The following is a 19,290-nucleotide window of genomic DNA, read 5'->3' on the forward strand; positions in this document are numbered from 1 at the left end:
GAGACACTGAATATGAAGCAGGCTCCAGGCTCTGAGCTGTCAGCACATATCCTGATGTGGGGCTCAAACCCACAAACTGCAAGATAATGACCTGAGCCAAAGTTGGACACTTAACTGACTGAGCCACCCAGGTGCCCTTAAGCCAGTATCTCTTAAATATTACCTCCATCCCAACCTCTCTTCTGAACTCCTGACCCATATATCCAGATGCCTATCAAAATTTTTTCTTGTGTCTCTTACTGGCCTTTTGAATTCAACATGCCCAAACCTTAGTTCACAAGCTCCACCACCATCCTCTGTCCTAACTTCTTCCTTTCCAAATTCCTTTCATTAAGTAAAGTGCCATCTACAAGCAGCTAAAGCCAGTAGCTCTGGAGTGATGCTTGACTATTCCCACCTTGATTCTTTAGCCATCCTATGCATTTTGTTAGCCTGAATTCAAATTAATCACAGTCTATTCACTTCCCTTCTTAATATGAGGAATCCACACAGCTTTCGTAAGCTCATGTTTTCCTCTAACAAAACACCCTTCAACATTCAGCTCCTGTCCCTGCTACTTGAAAATCCCCTTGCCTCCTCTTTCTTTTGCATATGACAAAGCCGCACTCAACTTAATCCCCTCACTAATAGTACCTTCTCGTAGTTCTCTATCTCTTGCAACCTCATCTCTAGAGCTGCCTCCTTTGACAAGAAACATACTTGTGTTTCTCAGTGTGGAAACACCTCTCTAACCTAGATTCTTCTTTAAGACTATTTTCTCTTCCTTTTAACACTCAACTGCTTCAAAGAGTAGTGAACACTAACTGATGAGGACTGATTCAGTTAAGAGGAGAGAAAGTTAAAGCAGAAAAACCCTCCTAACAATAGCTATTATAAATTCTGAACAAAAATTTAAAAAATTGCTTAAAGGCACTGGAGAGCAACCTAAAGCTAGAAGGAATAGGACTCTTAAAAGATGGAAAGCCCACTAAGTGATATCCACATTTAATTAATTTTTCCCCTGAGAGTACTTCCCTGTTTGTAGGTTTCATGGGGGATAGATCTCAGGAAAAAAGCTGCTATGCAGCCAGAGGCCAGAGTTTGGGCTCTCAGACTATAAATAAAGTGAAGAAAAGAATGCTGAAAAGAACAGAACCACTGTAGATGAAAACCCAAAATCTGCACACAAATTTTTGGCCAACTCAACTGTACAGGGCAGCATTTCAAGCATCTAAGGGAAGGCAACAGCTGGACTGCTAAAAATGGGTGAAGGTTTCAGCAGCTCCCCAGTTTTAAAGTGTCAGAATTTGGTGTTCAACTCTTGCTACTTAGAAGGGGTTAGGTAAGACTCCAGGATTTTCATTAAAATCCAGAAGGGCTACATCCCAAATCCAAAGGCTATGTTCTAGGACTAAAAGCAAAACCAAAATAGACTAAGCCTCTACAAGATCAAGGAGCTCTACCTGCTAGAATAAAATATAATACTTTTCAAGGGGAGATAACAAATGAGAACTACAAAATACCACCTACAATCTTCAGTATACAATTACTAGATATCAAAATAAACAGGAAATGGGACTCATAATCAAGAGAAAGCTCAGTTAGTAGGAACAGACCCACAGATAATCCAGATATTGGCAATAGTAGTCACGTATTTAACATAAATTAATTTCTAGGGAAAAAATGGGAATAACAGAAGAAGAGAATTTTAGGTTACTATGTTAAAACTCAGAAATGAATTAATAGGGGCGCCTGGGTGGCTTAGTCTGTTGAGCATACAGCTTCAGCTCAGGTCATGATCTCACCGCTTGTGGGTTCGAGACCCGCATCAGGCTCTGTGCTGACAGCTCAGAGCCTGAAGCCTGCTTCAGATTCTGTGTCTCCCTCTCTCTCTGTCCCTCCCTTGCTCATGTTCTCTCTCTGTTTCTCAATAAAAATAAATGTTAAAAATTTTTTAAAAAGAAATGAATAGAAATTTTATAATTAAAAAATACATTATCTGAAAAAATTCACTGGAGGGAGTCAATGGGACATTTTTATTAAATGAAAGTGTCAGTTAAAATAAAGACAAGCCAGTAGGAAATATACAAACTGAAGCACAGGGGAAAAACAGCTGGAAAAAAAAAAAGCCATTTTAGTGTCCTATGGGACAATATAAAACAGTTTAATATAAAAGCAACTGGAATTCCAGAAAGAGTAAATGTGGCAGAAAAAAACATTTTAAGAAGCAATGGTATGCAAATTTTCAAAAATTATTAAAAACAAATAAAACAACCAAAAGATCCATTAGGATCAGCAAAACCCAGGCAAGATAAATGCAAAGAAAACCACCCTCACATTGTAACCATTCAAACTGAAAAACCACAATGTTGTGATTTTTTGAAAAGATGAATCCCAACTTCTCTTCTGAACTTCTGTTTTATATAGTCAGATGCCCATCAAAATCTCTTCTTGGATGTCTTACAGTGCTTTTGAATTCAACATGCTTAAAATCAAAGATAAACATTATTAAAACCTAACAGAAAAAAAAAACTTACTACAAATGGAGGAATCGTAAGAACAATAGCTAACTTTTCATATAAAAATAAAAGGAGATCAAAAAGACAGTAAAACACCATCTTTACTGGTGATAAAAGAAAAAAAATATCAAACCAGGATTTTACAGAGAAAATATCCTTCAAAAATACGGACAAAATAAAGACATTGTCAGTGAAAAAAGCTGAGATAGTTTGTCATCAGCAGACCTGCACTACAAGAAAGGATAAAGGACATTCTTGAGACTTAAGGAAAATGCTACCAGGAGGGAATCTGGATCTAGAGGACTGAAGAATGAGCACTGAAAATGGTAAATATTTGAATATATAAGTACTATTTTTTCCTTTTCTTAATTTCCTTAAGAGACAACTGACTCTTTGAAACAAAAATAAAGTAGTGCATATTTATGTAACTTGTAAAAATAAAAACGCATGACAATAATAGCACAAAGGATAAAAGGAAAGTGGAATAATATTAATCAAGACAGGCTCTAAGAAGCTGAGGATTTATATGTAATCCTTAAAGTAATGACTGAAAAATACATAGAAGTAGAGCTAAAAAGCCTATAGAGACAAAATAGAACACTAAAACATATTTGATTTATCCTAAAGAAAACACAAAAAGATAAACGGAAGAATAAAAACCTGAAACAAAAGAAAACAAATAGTAAGATGGTAGACCAAATCCCAACACTACTAATTATTCCAGTAAATGTGACTGAACACTACAATAAAATAGTAGAGACTGCAAAAAGGGGGAGGAGTAGAACATTAACTACATGCTGTTTATAAGGGACATGTCTTAAATATTAAGATTTAAAATTTTTTTTTTTTTTTTTACCATTTATTTATTATTGAGAGACAGAGCACAAGCATGGAAGGGGCAGAGAGAGGGGGAAACACAGAATGCAAAGCAGGCTCCAGGCTCTGACCTGCCAGCACAGAGCCTGATGCAGGGCTTGAACTCACAGACTGAGTCATGCCCTGAGCCAAAGTCAGCACTCAACCAACTGAAACACCCAGGCACCCCTTAAATATAAAGACATAAACAAATGGAAAACAAAAAGATCACACAAATAGTAAGCATAAGAAAGTCTGTGACTGTGTTAAAAGCAGTCCAAGTATACAATTAGATCAAGGCCAAACAGAAACATTTGAGAATGACAAAGAATCAGTTTACCAAAAAAATAAAAATTATATATATATATATGTGTGTGTGTGTGTACACACACACCTAAGAGAGCTTTAAAATGCATGAAACAAAACTGACAGAAAAGGGAGACATAGACAAATCTTCATGGCTTTTAATACCTCTACCTCAGTAACTTATAGAACTTATCAATACAACTCAGTAAGGATACAGAAGACTTGAACACCACAGTCAGCCATCTTAATATTCATAAAACACTATCCAACACACTTTTGGCAAGTAGAACACATGGAACATTAAGCAAGGTAGACCATATGCTAGGCCATAAAACAGCCCTAATAAATTGCCAAGAATTGAAATGTACAGAGCACGTTTTTTGATCTTACCAGAATTAAATTAAAAATCAGTAACAATAAAAATATACATCTCACTGATTCACTTTAGTTTTTTAAAACTATTCACTCATTACTTAATCCTTTTCATCTAACTTACTCTGGCTCTCGTTAATATTTCACTTTAACAGTCATAAATGTCCTGCTGATCCTCAAATCCAGGCCTTTGAAATATTTATTCTTATCCTCTACACAAAAGTAAACTCAAAATGGATTAGAGACCTAAATGGGAGACCTGAAACCATAAAAATGCTAGAGGAGAACACCGGCAGTAACTTTTCTGACATCAGCTGTACCAACATTTTTCTAGATATGCCTCCTATGGAAAGGAAACCAAAGCAAAAATAAACTATTGGAACTACATCAAAATAAAAACGCTTCTGTACAGCAGAAGAAACAATCAACAAAATTAAAAGATAACCTACTGAATGGGAGAAGTTATTTGCAAGTAACATATTCAATGAAGGGTTAGCATCCAAAAATAATGTCTACAACTCAATACCAAAAAACCAAAAGCAGTAATTTTATTTAAAAATGGGCAGAAGACCTGAACAGACATTTCTCCAAAGGCATACAGATGGCCAACAGACACACAAAAAAATGCTCAACGTAACTCATCAGCAGGGAAATGCAAATCAAAACCATGTGGTAGAACTCACACCTGTCAGAATGGCTAAAATCAAAAACACAAGAAACAAGTGTTGGTGAGGATGTGGAGAAAAAGGAACACTTATGCACTGTTGGTGGTACTGTAAACTGGTGCAGCTACCGTGGAAAACGGTATAGAGGCTCCTCAGAAAATGAAAAAATAGAATCACCGTATGATCCAGTAATTCCACTACTGGGTATTTACCCAAAGAAAATGAGAACACTTATTTGAAAAGCTATGTGTGTCCCTATGTTTCTTGCAGGATTATTTATGATAGCCAGTTATGGAAGCAGCCAAAGTGTTCATCAATAGAATAATGGGTAAACAAATAAATGGATATTCCATGGTATTTATATACAAAGGAATATTACTCACCCATAAAAAGAATGAAATCTTGCCATTTACAACAATGTAGATAGAGCTAAAGAGTAGAATGCTAAGTGAAATAAGTCAGAGAAAGACAAGTATCATATGATTTCACTCATATGTGGAGTTTAAGAAAAAAAAGAAACAAACCAAAAAGCAGACTCTTAACTATACAGAACAAATTGATAGTTACCAGAGGGGGTGGGGGAGGATGAAAGAGGTAAAGGAGATTAAGAGTACACTTATCATGATGGGCACTGAGTAATTTCTAGAATTGTCGAATCACTATATTGTAACCTGAAACTAATCCAACACTGTATGTTCACTATACTAGAATTAAAGTTAAAATAAACGATAAATATTTAAGAAATTCAATATGTGGGTAACTTAACTCAGTCAAGCAACAGTTCCTGGGGACCTAAGGTAGGTCTGAATCCATACTTGAGATAATAAAAGCTATTGCCTAAAAAAACACTTGGGGGTGTGTTAGGCACTGTTAGAAGTACGTTACAATTGGGAACCCATGTAACTGAATCTTCATAATACTACTAGGAGATGGGTACAGTTTTCAAGCCAAGGAAACTGAGGCAGGTTAAGGGAAAGTCATTGGAACCATGATCAGACAGCTGTTAAGCAATGGAGCCTGAATTACCAGCCCAGGCAATCTTTCTCCATGGTCCAAGGTCATGTTTCTTAGCCACTGTCTTAAACCACAATCTTCAGTGCTCAGACTGGTGAAGGGGAGGCATAAAAACAGGTAAACTCTTGGAATTCAATGCAGTAGATGTTTGATCCCACATTCACAGTGTTTCTGTGCCTTCTATCCCAAGACAGAGGCACTCAGTCCTCTGCCTTATTCCTCCAACAACTTAATTTCAAGAAAATATCTGATTATGCCATTTATACTAAAAAAATAATTACCTATAGACATTTAACATTGCTCCATGTGCTCTCTCAGAACATTTGCATTTTAATAGTTCCTATCTGATCTAAGCAAAATACATATTTCTAACTTTGGAATGTCAGGCATTCAGAGGACAGATGCATGAAGATTGTGGGAGGGGGTATGGAGATCTGCCCAGGTAGTCTCAGATCTAACCACATGGAGAAATATGGCTTCTTTATCCTTAAGTTGGATCCGTGACACTCTTGATTGCTAAGTACTATAGAATTAGTGATTCAAGTTTGGAATGAATCATCTTCAGGAATTTACTTAACTTTGTCTAAATTCTTGTATCTTTCTTCTCTGTAAATGAGCTTGATATTTGCTCCATAGGGATATAAAAATCACACGAGAGTGTGTAAGCACCTACTGCACCACATGGCACGGAGCACATGATGCCTGATAAATGTCAAACAAACAAAAAGGTTCCCATCTTCCACCTGTAAGTCTCTATTACATAACAAGAAAGTTTTTTTAAACAGAAGTTTTGTAATAATTTGGCTTTTCATAAGATCTTAAGTCCATAGAGAATATTATCCTCTAAAATATCAATCAGAGGTTCAAAAAGAAGTGTACAAGTTCACGGTGAGCATCTCTGCAAATTTGCACAGGCTTAGTTTTTTAGAAGTCAACAGTAAATCTATTCTGAGCTAACAATAATAAAAATAAGAGAAAATAAGTTATTTTTAGCCTAGAATTCTCTCTTCATTTATGCCATCTACATAATGATGTTTGCACAATCACAGATGTTTAATCCTCGGTCTTTAGAGCCTATCCAGCTTTGCTGAAACCAGAGCAGACTATTCTTCATTTTCAAAAGAGGAGGTAGGAGACAATAGGAATAAAATTTCCCCTGAAAGTTTCAGTTTGAAAATTGGATTTGAAATTGGATTTTTCAGTTTAAATGAACCATGGGAAGATAGGCAGTGTTCCCCGACAGAGAGGCAGAGAACATCATTCTGAGACACGGAGAGCTTCAAGACTTTGGCTATGCCACTGGTTTTTAAAGGGCACTGGGGGGATGGGGGGTTGGTTAAGCTTCAGACTAGTGACTTAGGCTCAGGTCATGATCTCATGGTTGTGAGACTGAGCCCTACTGGGTGTGAAGCCTGCTTAAGAGTCTCTCTCCCCCTCTCTATCTGCCCCTCCCCTGCTCACTCTCTAGGGTAAGTCTCCCTTCACCAATATCTGTTTCACCCTCATTAAAATCAGTGAAACAAACAAACCTTGGTGTGTTGCAATCGAGCTTAAACAAAAAGTTCCCACATTCTTCTTACTTTATGATGACCTATAAATTTAAAGAAGGTGGACGTGAAGATTTGGAAAGGTGCTGGGGTTCCAGACACATCAGACAAGGCCACAGTCATTAAGTAGCAGCAATCAATGAAAACTACTATGGGATAAAGCTTATCAACTTCTTTCCTTATGCATGAGAATTTGACCTTCACATAACTGTCCAGCTTTGTTCGTAGGACAACCTGGTAAAACTGAGATGTGAATTGTGTTACCAGGCAACACTGCTTACAGTGAAAATGATCCCTGACTGGCAGCCTGAGTCTCGACTGAGATGACACGATTACTCCTTGTAAGAAGCTGTATCTTTGCAATTCCCCAAGCGTCAAGATTCTTCTAGCTGGGAGGAGGTGTCCTTTGCGGGGCTCCCCAAAGCCATGCCTGTGGAGTTGTGACAAGGAACACTGACTCCTGTGGTACATGGGGCTTGTAAGTCATGGTAACTCCCCCACCTGCCTGATGTGGACCTCATCTCTTTGCACTTGGGTTCATCCTGGGTGGGGGATTCAGAAGCGAGGATTCCCACAGGTGTGCCTCACACCTCCCAGCAGGCAAGCTGTGGTTCCTGCCTTACTGCGCCACATACTGGTGCAAGCAGTGTGTGAGGCTTATGAGTGTGGATGCTAAGTTAAACTAAGTAAGATGCCCCTTTCCCCAGCTGGTGCCGCAATTACAAAACAGATAATATGGATGAGAGGAAAAGTAGGCAATTCCTGGGAACAAGTTTTCCACTTAAAAATGACAGTGAATCAGCATTTGCTGTTATTGATCAAATAAAGAAGCAATGTTTCCTTTCAATGTTTCCTGGTTTCCGGTTGTAATTCTGACGTCTTTTTTTCTAAAAGAAGAAGGACCCCTTTTAATTCCTGGAGCCGTGCATCTTTGAAAGGGAAGCTGAATAATAGTGCTTCCATCTGTTGACATTTGCAGTTTCAAGAGACCTTCAAAGAAGAGTGGGCCATGGCAAACAGAAAGTCACAAGCGCTCTCGCAAGTGTTAAACAGTCTCCATGTCTACAGCAAGGGTTGGAGTACTTGTGCTTCCCATTCTTCTACTCTCTCACTCCTTCCTTCAATGTGACCTTCTTTTCACAGGGCTTGTACACTAAGAATACCTTTTGAGAACCTTATCTCATCTCTTCTTTCTCAGAGGTCTATCTTCTCCTTAGAATTTATCTCAATTTTATCTCTCTTTGGCTCAACTAGCTTGAAATACCCTTGACTGGGAATGCCAAGGTCACTGGTGGCTCTGTAGCTGGTAATAAGGGTGCCGTTGAAGGTGTGTGCCTCATGCTCAGTTCCAGGCTTGGGAATATACCTTCCCATTTCATTGCACGACTTATGTTAGCTTCTGAAAACCTAAGAATGGCACAGATGGTTGTGAAATTCAATGGTAGAGTATCAGAGGAAATATTTAGTGACAATGGTGACAGGAGGTTCTGAGTACTTTCCCTATCCTTTCCATGACCTTGACCCGGTTTTTTTGAGAAGCAATCATGGTGCAGTTTTCTCATACTGTGTATACAAGAGACACATATTCATGATATGATAGTGGCATGTCAACTGTGACAGCTGGTATACCCTTTGGGGAAAGCAGTTTAATACTGTTCATGCTCCTAATACCATTAATTTTTCTCCTGGACATTTACCCTAAGAAGCAAAAAAACTAACAAAAATCATATACATTTTTTTTTTTTTTATAACCACAAAGACTACACAGCTTTATGGAACTGGCTAAAATGTTAAAGGAAAAAAAAAATCAGAATGCTTACACATCAACTTTGAGTACAACTCTGAAAGCATACAGACGACATGTGAACAAAGACTGAATGAAAAACAAATGAAAATAGTTGTGGCAAGATGAATAAGTTATAATGTTACATCTTTTTCTGTCTTATTACACCTTGTTTTAAATTTAAAAGAAAAAATTAAAATAAGCACACTTAGTCAAGTGGGTGTTAGGAAGGATATTTTCTCATCCCCAAATGCATTTATGAGTGGTATGGGTTATTTTTATTCCTGGGGGATACAAAGTATTCTCGGGTTAGGATATATAGTTGTTTTTCATCTGGTTTAGCTAAAGTTCAATCATAGTAGTCAATGAGTAGTCAACAGTTATAAAGAGTGTGCTAGGCACTTCTCATGTATTAACTCATTTAATCCTAGTAACAACCTCTTTAGGTAGTTACTATTAAATTCCCATTAAGCAGTTGCAGAAACTAAGCACAGAAAGGTGAAGTACTTTGGCCATGATCCTGGGTTAGCAGGTGACTGGTGAAATGACAGGATTCCAACTCTGACCATCTGGCTCCAGAGCTGTGCCCCCAAACCACTGCCCCATGACCCACTCAGTGGATGACTAGAAAATGGGACCACTGGTTTTCAGGTTAGGCCAATGCTCTTTCCACTCCACCAGGCTGTCCCTTATCTGGCAGATGAGAAAACAGAGCAAGGTTGAGTGACTTGCCCATAGTCATGGAACCAGATAGTGGTTGAGAATTAACTTCTTGATTTCTAATCTAGTGATCTTCCTATTATCCCAGACTGCTGGGCGTGAAAAGAAAAATACATAGCTGAGGACAAAAGCAAATGAGAAAAGACCTCAGGGAAATCAAGTCTAAGACCTTGAAAAAGATAAAAACATCTTCCTTTTCTCTTTGCCACTTGTTTTAATGGGACTCTCTCCTACTGGCACTGGTCACACATGTCACTGACAGATGTTGTACTCAGGGATCAGTGACTTCCTTGAGAGGGCAAAACAGTGATGGAGAGGACAGGGGCTTCTGGGAAATGCGGCCATCACAGTGCACATCTGGTGTTCTAGGATTCAGTCAAACCACTCATGTGTCCGTGTTATATATGTTCAGGCAGAGAAACAGCATGCTGATCGGGGGGCGGGAGGGCTACTGGAAAATATAGTAACCATTTTCTGCTTAAAAAAGTGGCTGAGAGGGTAGGATGGTTAGATGTATGTCAGCTTGGCTAGACTACAGTACTCTGTTATTTAATCAAACACCAATCCAGGTTTTGATGTGAAGGTATTTGATAGATGTGATTAACATCTATAATTAGTTGACTTCTTCAAGTAAAGGTAATTACCCTTGATAATGTGGGTGGGCCTTACCCCACCTGTTAAAGGCCTTAAAAATAAAAAATAGGTTTCCTGGATAAAAGATATTCTGCCTCAAGACAGCATTAACTTCTGCCTGAGCTTCCATCCTGCTGACTTGATGAATAGATTTTAGACTTACCAGCCCCAATAACTGCACGAGGCAGTATCTTAAATCCATTATCTCTCCATCCACCCACCCATCCAGAGAAAGGGAGAGATCCCACTGGTTTTATTTCTCTGGAGAACCCTGACTGATCTAAAGGTCCAGCCATGGCTGCAAAGTACGGTGATCTCGCCAAGTACACAGATCCACTTGACATATAGATCATGAAAAGCAGAGGAAGAACAAGTTCGGCTGAAGAGACATGACAGACATTACATGCCGCCATGCCGGCAGGGACTAGAGCAAACACTCCTTTCTGCCCCCAGGTCACAGTAGGCAGGCAAGGGTAATGATCTCAGGATCTCAGCGCAGTCCGAGCTGAGAGCAGCGGGCTTGCTGTGAAGCATCGGCCCAAGCACAAGGGAGTCCCGGTAGCAATAAATGACAGCTGGGAGTAAAGAACATATACTCAAGGCCCTTAGGAATTGACAACACAAAAAGTGTTCTTTTTCTGGGAGTATGAAAAGAACCTCTTCTGTGACAGTGACCTCAAAGCAGCACTGGTGTCCTGGTGAACACGGCAGACAAGGCACTACTAATTCCTCACTGCTCCAGGTTCCTACTGCATGGTTCCAGGGCTGGGGTGGATTAGGTTTTACATCTGACCTGCCTCCCTTTCTATCTTCTTCCTCATCTTTCTTTTCCTCCTCTCCCTGCAGCTCCTTCACCTGAATAACTGCTCAGGAGGCCAAGGGGAGAAGGTACTGGGCAGGTGATCGATCCTACCTTGGCTTCAGAAGTGGGTTCCAAGAAGCACAGGCGGTTTCCCAGGCCCTCAGCTGCCAGGCAGAACTTCCTTTGCTCCTTGTGAATGTTTGCGACGCACTGGAGAACCACTTCATCTTCCTGCCGGCAGAACAGAGACACACATGTGAGCGAATCAGGGGCTGCCTTCCCACGTGGAACCAGGTCCCCAAGTCACCTTACTGTATCGTCATCACGTCCACCGAGAAGCACATGCTTTTGAGCATGGTACAGAAAAGGAGAGCACATGGCAGTGCTGAGCACCTCCCCAGGTCAGTGTGGGGCGGGGTCAGTGGGTGCAGGTACATGTACATGGAACGTGAATCCTCCATGCACCTAGAGCATGAGCCTCGCTTCTGAGGTGCAGGCAATGCACACAATCTGGCTGAGCAGCCAATTTCAACACCTGAGCGGACATGAAAGTAAAGCTAAGCAACCTCCAAAGAAATAATCAGAACAGACCCCTGAGATGAGACTGAGGGGAAAGGAGACAACAGCAGAGATCAGACAGAGGCGGGGTTCGTGCAGCGCAAGTGTGAGGCTTGGAGGAACAAGAGACATGTTGTTGGGGGCGGGGGCCCTTGTAGTGGGTAACACATTTGCCAGAGTTGACAGAAGGAAGCTGTGGTGGGTGACAGGAAATGGCTTTCAGACATATGGGAAAGAAAGCTCGAGAGAAGCCTTGAGGCTTCAGATCGGGAGGAGCTGAAGGTCAAGTAGAGGAGCCACTCTGAATTCCTAAGGAGGGGACCTCCCTCCTATGCATCACTCTCAAGAGCAACCCTGCTGAAAATTCAGAGACCTTGGCATTCTTCTTGATGGTCCAGAAACGAGGCCAACCTCTATTTACACTAACATTCTAGCCTCTTGCACAGCCCTGACCAAGGCTGAGAGGAAATCATTTTCCTTACCAGTTTCTCCAATCTGTCAGTCTACGTCCCCCACTCTCCCCCACTGCTTAACATTGGATTTCAAACATCAGAAAGGTGTGCAGGTGTGGTTATGTTAAAAGAGTAAGGAGAGGAGGGTCAGGCCAAACTTCCTCCTTAACAACTCCTGCCTCATCTGCCTGTCCCCCGGTGTTAGTGTTCGTCTCAGAGTATTGGAAAGTCAGATCCAAAGGAAACAGCTTTTCTGAAAAGGGATCTGTGTTGTGCATAGTTATGTGGGAAAATAAAATCCTTCTACTTGATGGGAAGATAAAGAAATTCAATAGAGATCTCACAAAAGATGTCTGCTGGTGCCCAGAGATTGGTCAGGAGCTGTAGGAAAATGCGAGAAGCCATACATCAAAGACATATGAAAAGATGATGGAAGGAAAAAAAAAGTTTCACACTTTTACTGGCACTGAAATGTCACTGTTCATCACTGAATTGAGTCACTAATAAATTCAAAAGCCTCTGCTTAGAGTGCAGTCAGAATTCATGGTCCTCATTTGAACTGAAGCAGAAGAGAACTCCAGGTAGGCACTACTCTCGGAATGAGGATTCAGAGATTCAGGATTTCTGAGGATTCAGAAATCTCTGAAGAGAATGATGTTTTCCCCCAGGTGGAGTCTCCCCCAGATCCTAGGGTGACTGGAGGTGATCACATCCTCCCAAAGGGCACAGGTGATAAGGGGGTCCTCTTAGTTGTTAAAATGATTGAGGGACACTATGTGCATTGCAAAATGGCTCATGAGAGTTAAGTGGTCTGTACTGCAAGAGGTAGTCCTCAAAACACGTAATTTTTCTGTCCCGAATGTCCAGAGGACCCCCAAGAAATACTTAAGTATCTCCCACCCACACACAATTTGTCAACAAAAAAAGAGTCATCTAGAAACCACAGGAGTGTGCTATGGATTAGACTTTTCAATGAGCTGGTAAAAGCCGACAAAATTTTCTCTTCATCTTGAGCTGAAGGTAAGTCAGTCTCTGTGTGACCTCATTTCCCATACCCTTTCTACTCCAAGGTGCCCAAACCACCTTGGCTTGACTTTGCATTAGCTGCCTCTCTGTCTGAAACTTCCCCTTCCTGGAACTCACATCCTCATAAGCTAGGCTGCCAGTCGGCTCATGCAATCAAGAAACTTGCACTAGCTCATCAGCTGTGTGCCGCGGAGCACCCCCAGCACAAATGTTTCCCTAGGTCCCCACTCTGGGTGGCACACATATGCGTGAGGGGCTCTGAGCCAAGCTTACTGTTCTCCAAACACTTTCCCTTTTTCCCACATGCTGTCTGGAAGCGGACGCTCAGGGCTGACTTGGCTGCAGACACTGCCTGGAGTGGCAGCCTGTGCCTGCCTTCGTTCCACACAGCACCCACCATTCTCCGCAAACCTCCAACAGACCAACATCCATCCCAAGCCTTGGAGTATCCAACACTGTAATCTTTGTGCCCAAGTTTCATTTGGAACAGGTTAATTCAACCCGTCTCATCACATCTTCTACTCCCTAAACACAGAACATAGCCCCTCCCGTTACCAGCCCTCTTAGTTGACTCATTCCTGTACCGATATATTTTCTCTTCTCCCGTTACCTCTCTCCTTTTGCCCTTTTGCTTTATATCAAATCTGGATATTTACAGACGGTACCGTTTCCAAGGAGCTCCCTGTAATTGGAGGCTGCAAATTCTTCCACATCTTGTACCTCCCCTCCCATCCCTCAATGCCACATTCAAATAATCATTCTCCTACTCAGGTGCAAAACTCTTCTATTTTGAGGTATGTGATAGCCAATCTCCACATCTTCTCAAGCAATCTATCAACATCTTAGTTACTTCTCCCACTATTTACCTGATTCCTAATGTCAATCAGAAAGTCTGATCATTTTTGGGTGAATTCAACACACATGTTTTAAAAGTTTTTTTTAAATATTTTATTTATTTCTAGGAGAGAATGAGAGAGAGACAGTGGGAGCAGGGAAGGGTCAGAGAGAGAGGGAGTCACAGACTGAAATAGGCTCCAGACTCCAAGCTGGCAGTCAGCACAGAGCCCGACGCGGGGCTCGAACCCACGAACCGCAAGATCATGATCTAAGCGAAAGTTGGATGCTTAACCAACTAAGCCACCCAGGCGCCCCTCAACACACATTTTTGACTACCATCCAATGACAAAGCATTCTGTCAGAATACTGCAGAGCATACCAGGTTTTATAAGACAAGATCTGTTAATACTATAGTAATGGAGCTGATGCCCAAAAGACCACCTAGTGGCCTTTCTCTCTGCCTCCTGAGCCATCATCTCAACTAACTTCAAGGTTTATGCGGGTAATCTCTTCCAGCTGAACACCTTGACCTAATTACTTCCACAGATTTAGTAACACACTATGAGGAACAGTCCTTGTCAAAACTTAGAACAATTCCTGCTCTAAAATCCAGAACCAGACTATCTTACTCAGAACCAGACTATCTTGCTCTATGAACCTGATCGTCTCTTTCTTGCTTTCTCATTCTCTTACATTCCCTGCTCTTGCTCTCCCTCACCAAGACTTCCAGTTCCCAAGTCCCAGAGGGCCCTACCTTCTCTTTCTCTTCACTAGGAAGAAAAAGGATTTTTTTTTTTTTTTGACAGAGAAAGTAACACAACTCTGGGGTTTTGTTCTACTATCCATTTATAGGATTCTTTTCCTAATAATACATTTTTGGCTTGTTTGAACACTGGTTTCTCTGGAACAAGATCATAAAATCTCTCCCCCACCTTCTATAGGACTCGCAGCACATTCAACTCAGTCCCTATCAACTCACCACTTCCCCCCATCTATAAGACAAAGAGATAAAATAAAGAGGAAGGAAGGATTAGGTCAGAGGGCACAATAATCAGTAATGAAAAGACTTTTTAGACCTAACCTCTGAACTTAAGGATGAGGATGCACCTGTCTTAAGTCCCCAGGAAATACCGAAGATCTCATAAGCGTCTCCTGCCTTTCACCCAATGTCAAAAGGCCTCTGCCCGCTTCCCTTGCAGATGAGTTCTTTCCTCTGTCTCCATCCTCATCTCTCCTCCATTCCTACTGCCTTCCCATCTCCCGTCAGCCATGTCCAGCATCCCTAATGTTCTCCTCCTAGAAACTCTTCTGTTCCTTTATTCAACTGTGTTCTCCTGCCTTTCTGATGGTACTTTCCTATGTCCACTTTCTCCTGGCACCCCTACTTATAGGGATCACCCAAGGACTGGTCCTTCATCATCTTCTCTTAGCAATCTCATCCATTCTTCAGGCTTCCAGTTTTATTCTGAGGAGTAGCTGGACCATCTTTACCTCCAACCAGGTGGCACTCTAAGGTTCTAAACCTCTACTTATTCTTGACTTTATCCCAATACTTGTGCTCAGCATCCCAAACCAACATGTCCCAATGCACCAAAAGGTACATTTCCAGCCTATTCATCCTTTTATGTTCCTCATGGTTGTTAGTGACACATACAACCTCTTGGGAACCCAGGCCACAATATCACCACCTCCTGTCTGTCCTATAGTAATCAGGTCAGAGGAAGGACAGACGAGAGGTCTAGAGGCCAAGACAACTCAGAGTACTCCTCCTCTGGTCTGTTTCCAGAGGCACAGCTCTGACCTTACCATTTGTCTGTTGAAAATCTGTAAAGGCCCTCTCTCCACCGTCCATGTAGCAAATACAAACTCCTTGAACCCACATATGAGGACCTTCACTTTCTGACTTTTTCCTCCACCTTCTTCCCAGTAGAGTTCCTTCGCCTTGTCCAGCTTCATGTTCTTACTCATACTATCGCTAATTCTAAAGCTGCTGATTTGCCATTTTTCCACGTTCATATAGTGCCTATTCTCCTAAATTAGCTCAAATGCCACATTCTTTTACAGAGCCTAAGTAATCTCTCCTCCATCTAAATTTCCATAGCAATGTCACCATACTCTTGCATGTTTGTATACATGCATGCTGATATATTTTTGAAATGGCTAACATTTATTCATCTTGGATTGTATGAACAGCACTGTGCATTTAAGCCAACACTATGGTGTAGGTACTTTTGTCACCTGCACTTAACAAATGAGGGGCCCTACACAGGGCAGTTAAGTAACTTGCCTATGGTCTCATGATGGTGAGGGGTAGAGTCTGGTACCCAATCCGGGCAAGTCTGCATCCATGCTCTCTCTCCCATCCCTCTCAGTGGAGTCTGTACCACTTGAAGGCAAGAGCCATATCTGGTTCACATTTGTATCTATCAGGATACTTACTGACATAGTACCTTATGCACAACATACACCCAGGTATGATTTATTGAATGCATGTGGTTTTTACCTTGTAGTCCAAATTATCAAAGTGCAGAACACTGTTTCCCCACCCAGGCTGGGCATGTAATGTGTCTGGTAAAAGCATGTTGACTTATTGAAATATGGAATCAGACTTAAAAAAGATTTCTCTTCTCTCACTCATATAATAATTACTGCAGAAAAGGTCACTTTTCTATTGGTAATAATATCAACTATTCATTCCATACCAGGCACACTACTGAGATTTCCCCTAGATTATTCAACATTAACACAACACGATCATCTCAAGAATGAGGAAACCAAAGACCAGAGGAATTGGGCAATTTTACTAAGTGAATATTTAATCAGCAGTCATTATGTGCCACCATGTCACAACATTTCAGTTTAGTCCTTACAACTATCCTGTAAGGAAGATATTAATACTCTATTTGTAGATAAAGATATTAAAGCACAGAGAGGGTAATTAACTTGCCTAGCACCACACAGCATGTAAGTAATTGATTTTGATCTTGAACCTTAGGACTACCTGAAACAGGAGCCTGTCCTATTTACCATGTTGCCCAACAGTCTCCCAAGAGACTGACTTTAGTAATAGTTCTGAATTCACATATCCCTGACTCTAAGGCCCGTGGTGATCAGGTTGATAAAAATAGGTAACACCCAGCCCCCAGCCCTGTCACATGGCCATAGAGCATTGAAAAGTAACCACATCACAGAGCACAGTGCCAGAGAGAACAGCCTGAGAGCTAAAAATCAAATACAACAAAATTTTTCTGTGCCCAAAGACTATAACACTGGAAGGAGTGTACATCATCCCCAAACTTGTAACAGAGGGGGAAGAATGATTAAAATCCAAGGTGTATCATATGTCAGCCTCCTTCCAAGCTATGCAGTTCATAAGCACCATCTATTCTTGTCATAGATTCAGCCTGTGGTAGTGTTGAGTGATTGTCCCTGAACAAGGATATGTAGCCTTTGGCTGTCTTTGCTTAGATTTCATGTTATCACAGGTCATCTCTGACAAAGTAAGGTTCTTTCTATACTCCTCTAGCTGAAGAACCTTAAACTTGAGAATGAATTGTTTGCCTATTCTATCTCTACTGCTTCTTTCTTATACCCTGGCCCCCAGCCCAAGGGCCATGACAACCACGTTTGGAGCTCTATGATGATGGCTGGGGGCACCTTGGCTCTCCTTCTTCTCCCTGGGTCATTTGCAAAGAACTCTTTGGGACAAAACAAAATGGCTGACAGCTCTATTTAAGGTAGACCATTAGGCAGCTGATGACAGCCCTATAGTTAGATCTGCACATCACCAGTACCAAGAAGCTCGTGAGCAGAGAGCGCGTGGGACGGAGAGCAGTCCAGCAGATTTCATGGTTCACATTTAAGTGCAGATATTACTGCAGAGGAAAATCCATAACCATTTATTTATTGCTCTAAAAAGGAAGATGTGTCCTAGCCACTCATCTTGAACATCAGGCACTATGTTAGGAAACAGCTACCTCCTAAATATATGCAGACATGGGTGAGAGAGTTCATTCTCAGACTTTACCCCCACACCATCTCTTAAATGAAAAATAAATGGGCTTTTGAGATGACAAGACCACCGCTAAATGATTTCACAGGGACTCATGGCACTGGTGGTCTACTGTATGTTCTAAAATCTGTCACTCTATTTGCTTCCTTAGATTCTAACCTCCTTAGAGGCAAGAGTCTCTCATTTCCCTGTGAATCCTCACTGCCCCTCATAGTCCCTGACACAGAGTAGAAAAGTACAAATATTTGTAATTTAGTGAATAAATCATATAGGTTAAAAACAATAGTATTAACAAAAATGCTTATGTATAAAAATTTCACATAAAAATCCCTCTGCATCTCTTTACTTATAGAGTCTGGAATGCCAACATGGAAATAGTGGGGATTACATAGAAGGAACTATGATATCCTGCTTCCACAAAGGCCCTATGAGACATACAAATTTTTTTTTAATCCCATTTAAAAAATTATGAAGCTAAAGGTTATAGACTAAGGGAGGAGGCTAACTAGTCCAATGTCCAACTCACAGAAGCTGACATTATATTGTGTCTCTAGAGACAACCTTTCTATTGTTTTCTGTTGTGCTTGGCTGTTTTTGTTGTATGATTACACATTTGGAAATCCCCATTGTTTTTCCAATCTGTCAAAAATTAGGGATGGTTCCCATCTCTCACTCCTTACTACTCACTGATTGCTGCGAAATGCAGTAAAATGGAAATCCTGGGATCCCAAGAGACAAAGTTGATATAGTTTGTCATTCTTTCCTTCTTTAAATACTTTCATCATTTGACTCATGGGGTTGTCTCTCTTTAGGTTTTCTCCTCTATTCACTAGCAGATCTTCCTCAGTCTCCTGGACTGGCATCCTGCCCTTCCCCCTCTCCACTGCTCCTGGCAGGACTCACAGGCTGTTCCTGGGAGTTTCCTTCTTTACCTGCACTCCCCTCCTTTGTGATCTCATTTGATTACTTAGCTTTAAAAACCATCAGTGCATGAATGACTTCCAAGTTTGTATCACCACTAGCTTGGATTTTTCCTCTGAACTCCAGCTTGTATCTCCAGTTGTTCTAGTATTTCCAAAACCCAACTCCTAATCGTCTCCCCTGAGAATGTCTTTCCCAGAGTCTTCTCTGTCTCAGGACATGGCCACCCTTTTTTAGGATCTCCGGGAAGAAAAGAAAATAAACCAGTAGCTAAAGTCAACGAAAAATA

General features: G+C 41.0%; 1 protein-coding gene across 1 annotated transcript in view; it reads right to left on the reverse strand.

Moving 5' to 3' along the window:
- Positions 1–11,573, reverse strand: part of RYR3 (ryanodine receptor 3) — a 364,667-nt gene extending 353,094 nt beyond the window's left edge. The window contains exons 1-2 of the mRNA XM_039247258.1: positions 11,508–11,573; positions 11,307–11,426 (exon numbers count right to left, since the gene is read on the reverse strand). Of these exons, the coding sequence (XP_039103189.1) occupies positions 11,307–11,426; positions 11,508–11,573 (186 nt within the window). The remainder of the gene's footprint in view (positions 1–11,306; positions 11,427–11,507) is intronic.
- Between the last annotated feature and the right edge of the window lie 7,717 nt (positions 11,574–19,290).

This window comes from Hyaena hyaena, unplaced genomic scaffold, assembly GCF_003009895.1.
Source record: "Hyaena hyaena isolate Hyena2069 unplaced genomic scaffold, ASM300989v1 scaffold_292, whole genome shotgun sequence".
In the NCBI taxonomy this organism is placed as follows: domain Eukaryota; kingdom Metazoa; phylum Chordata; class Mammalia; order Carnivora; family Hyaenidae; genus Hyaena; species Hyaena hyaena.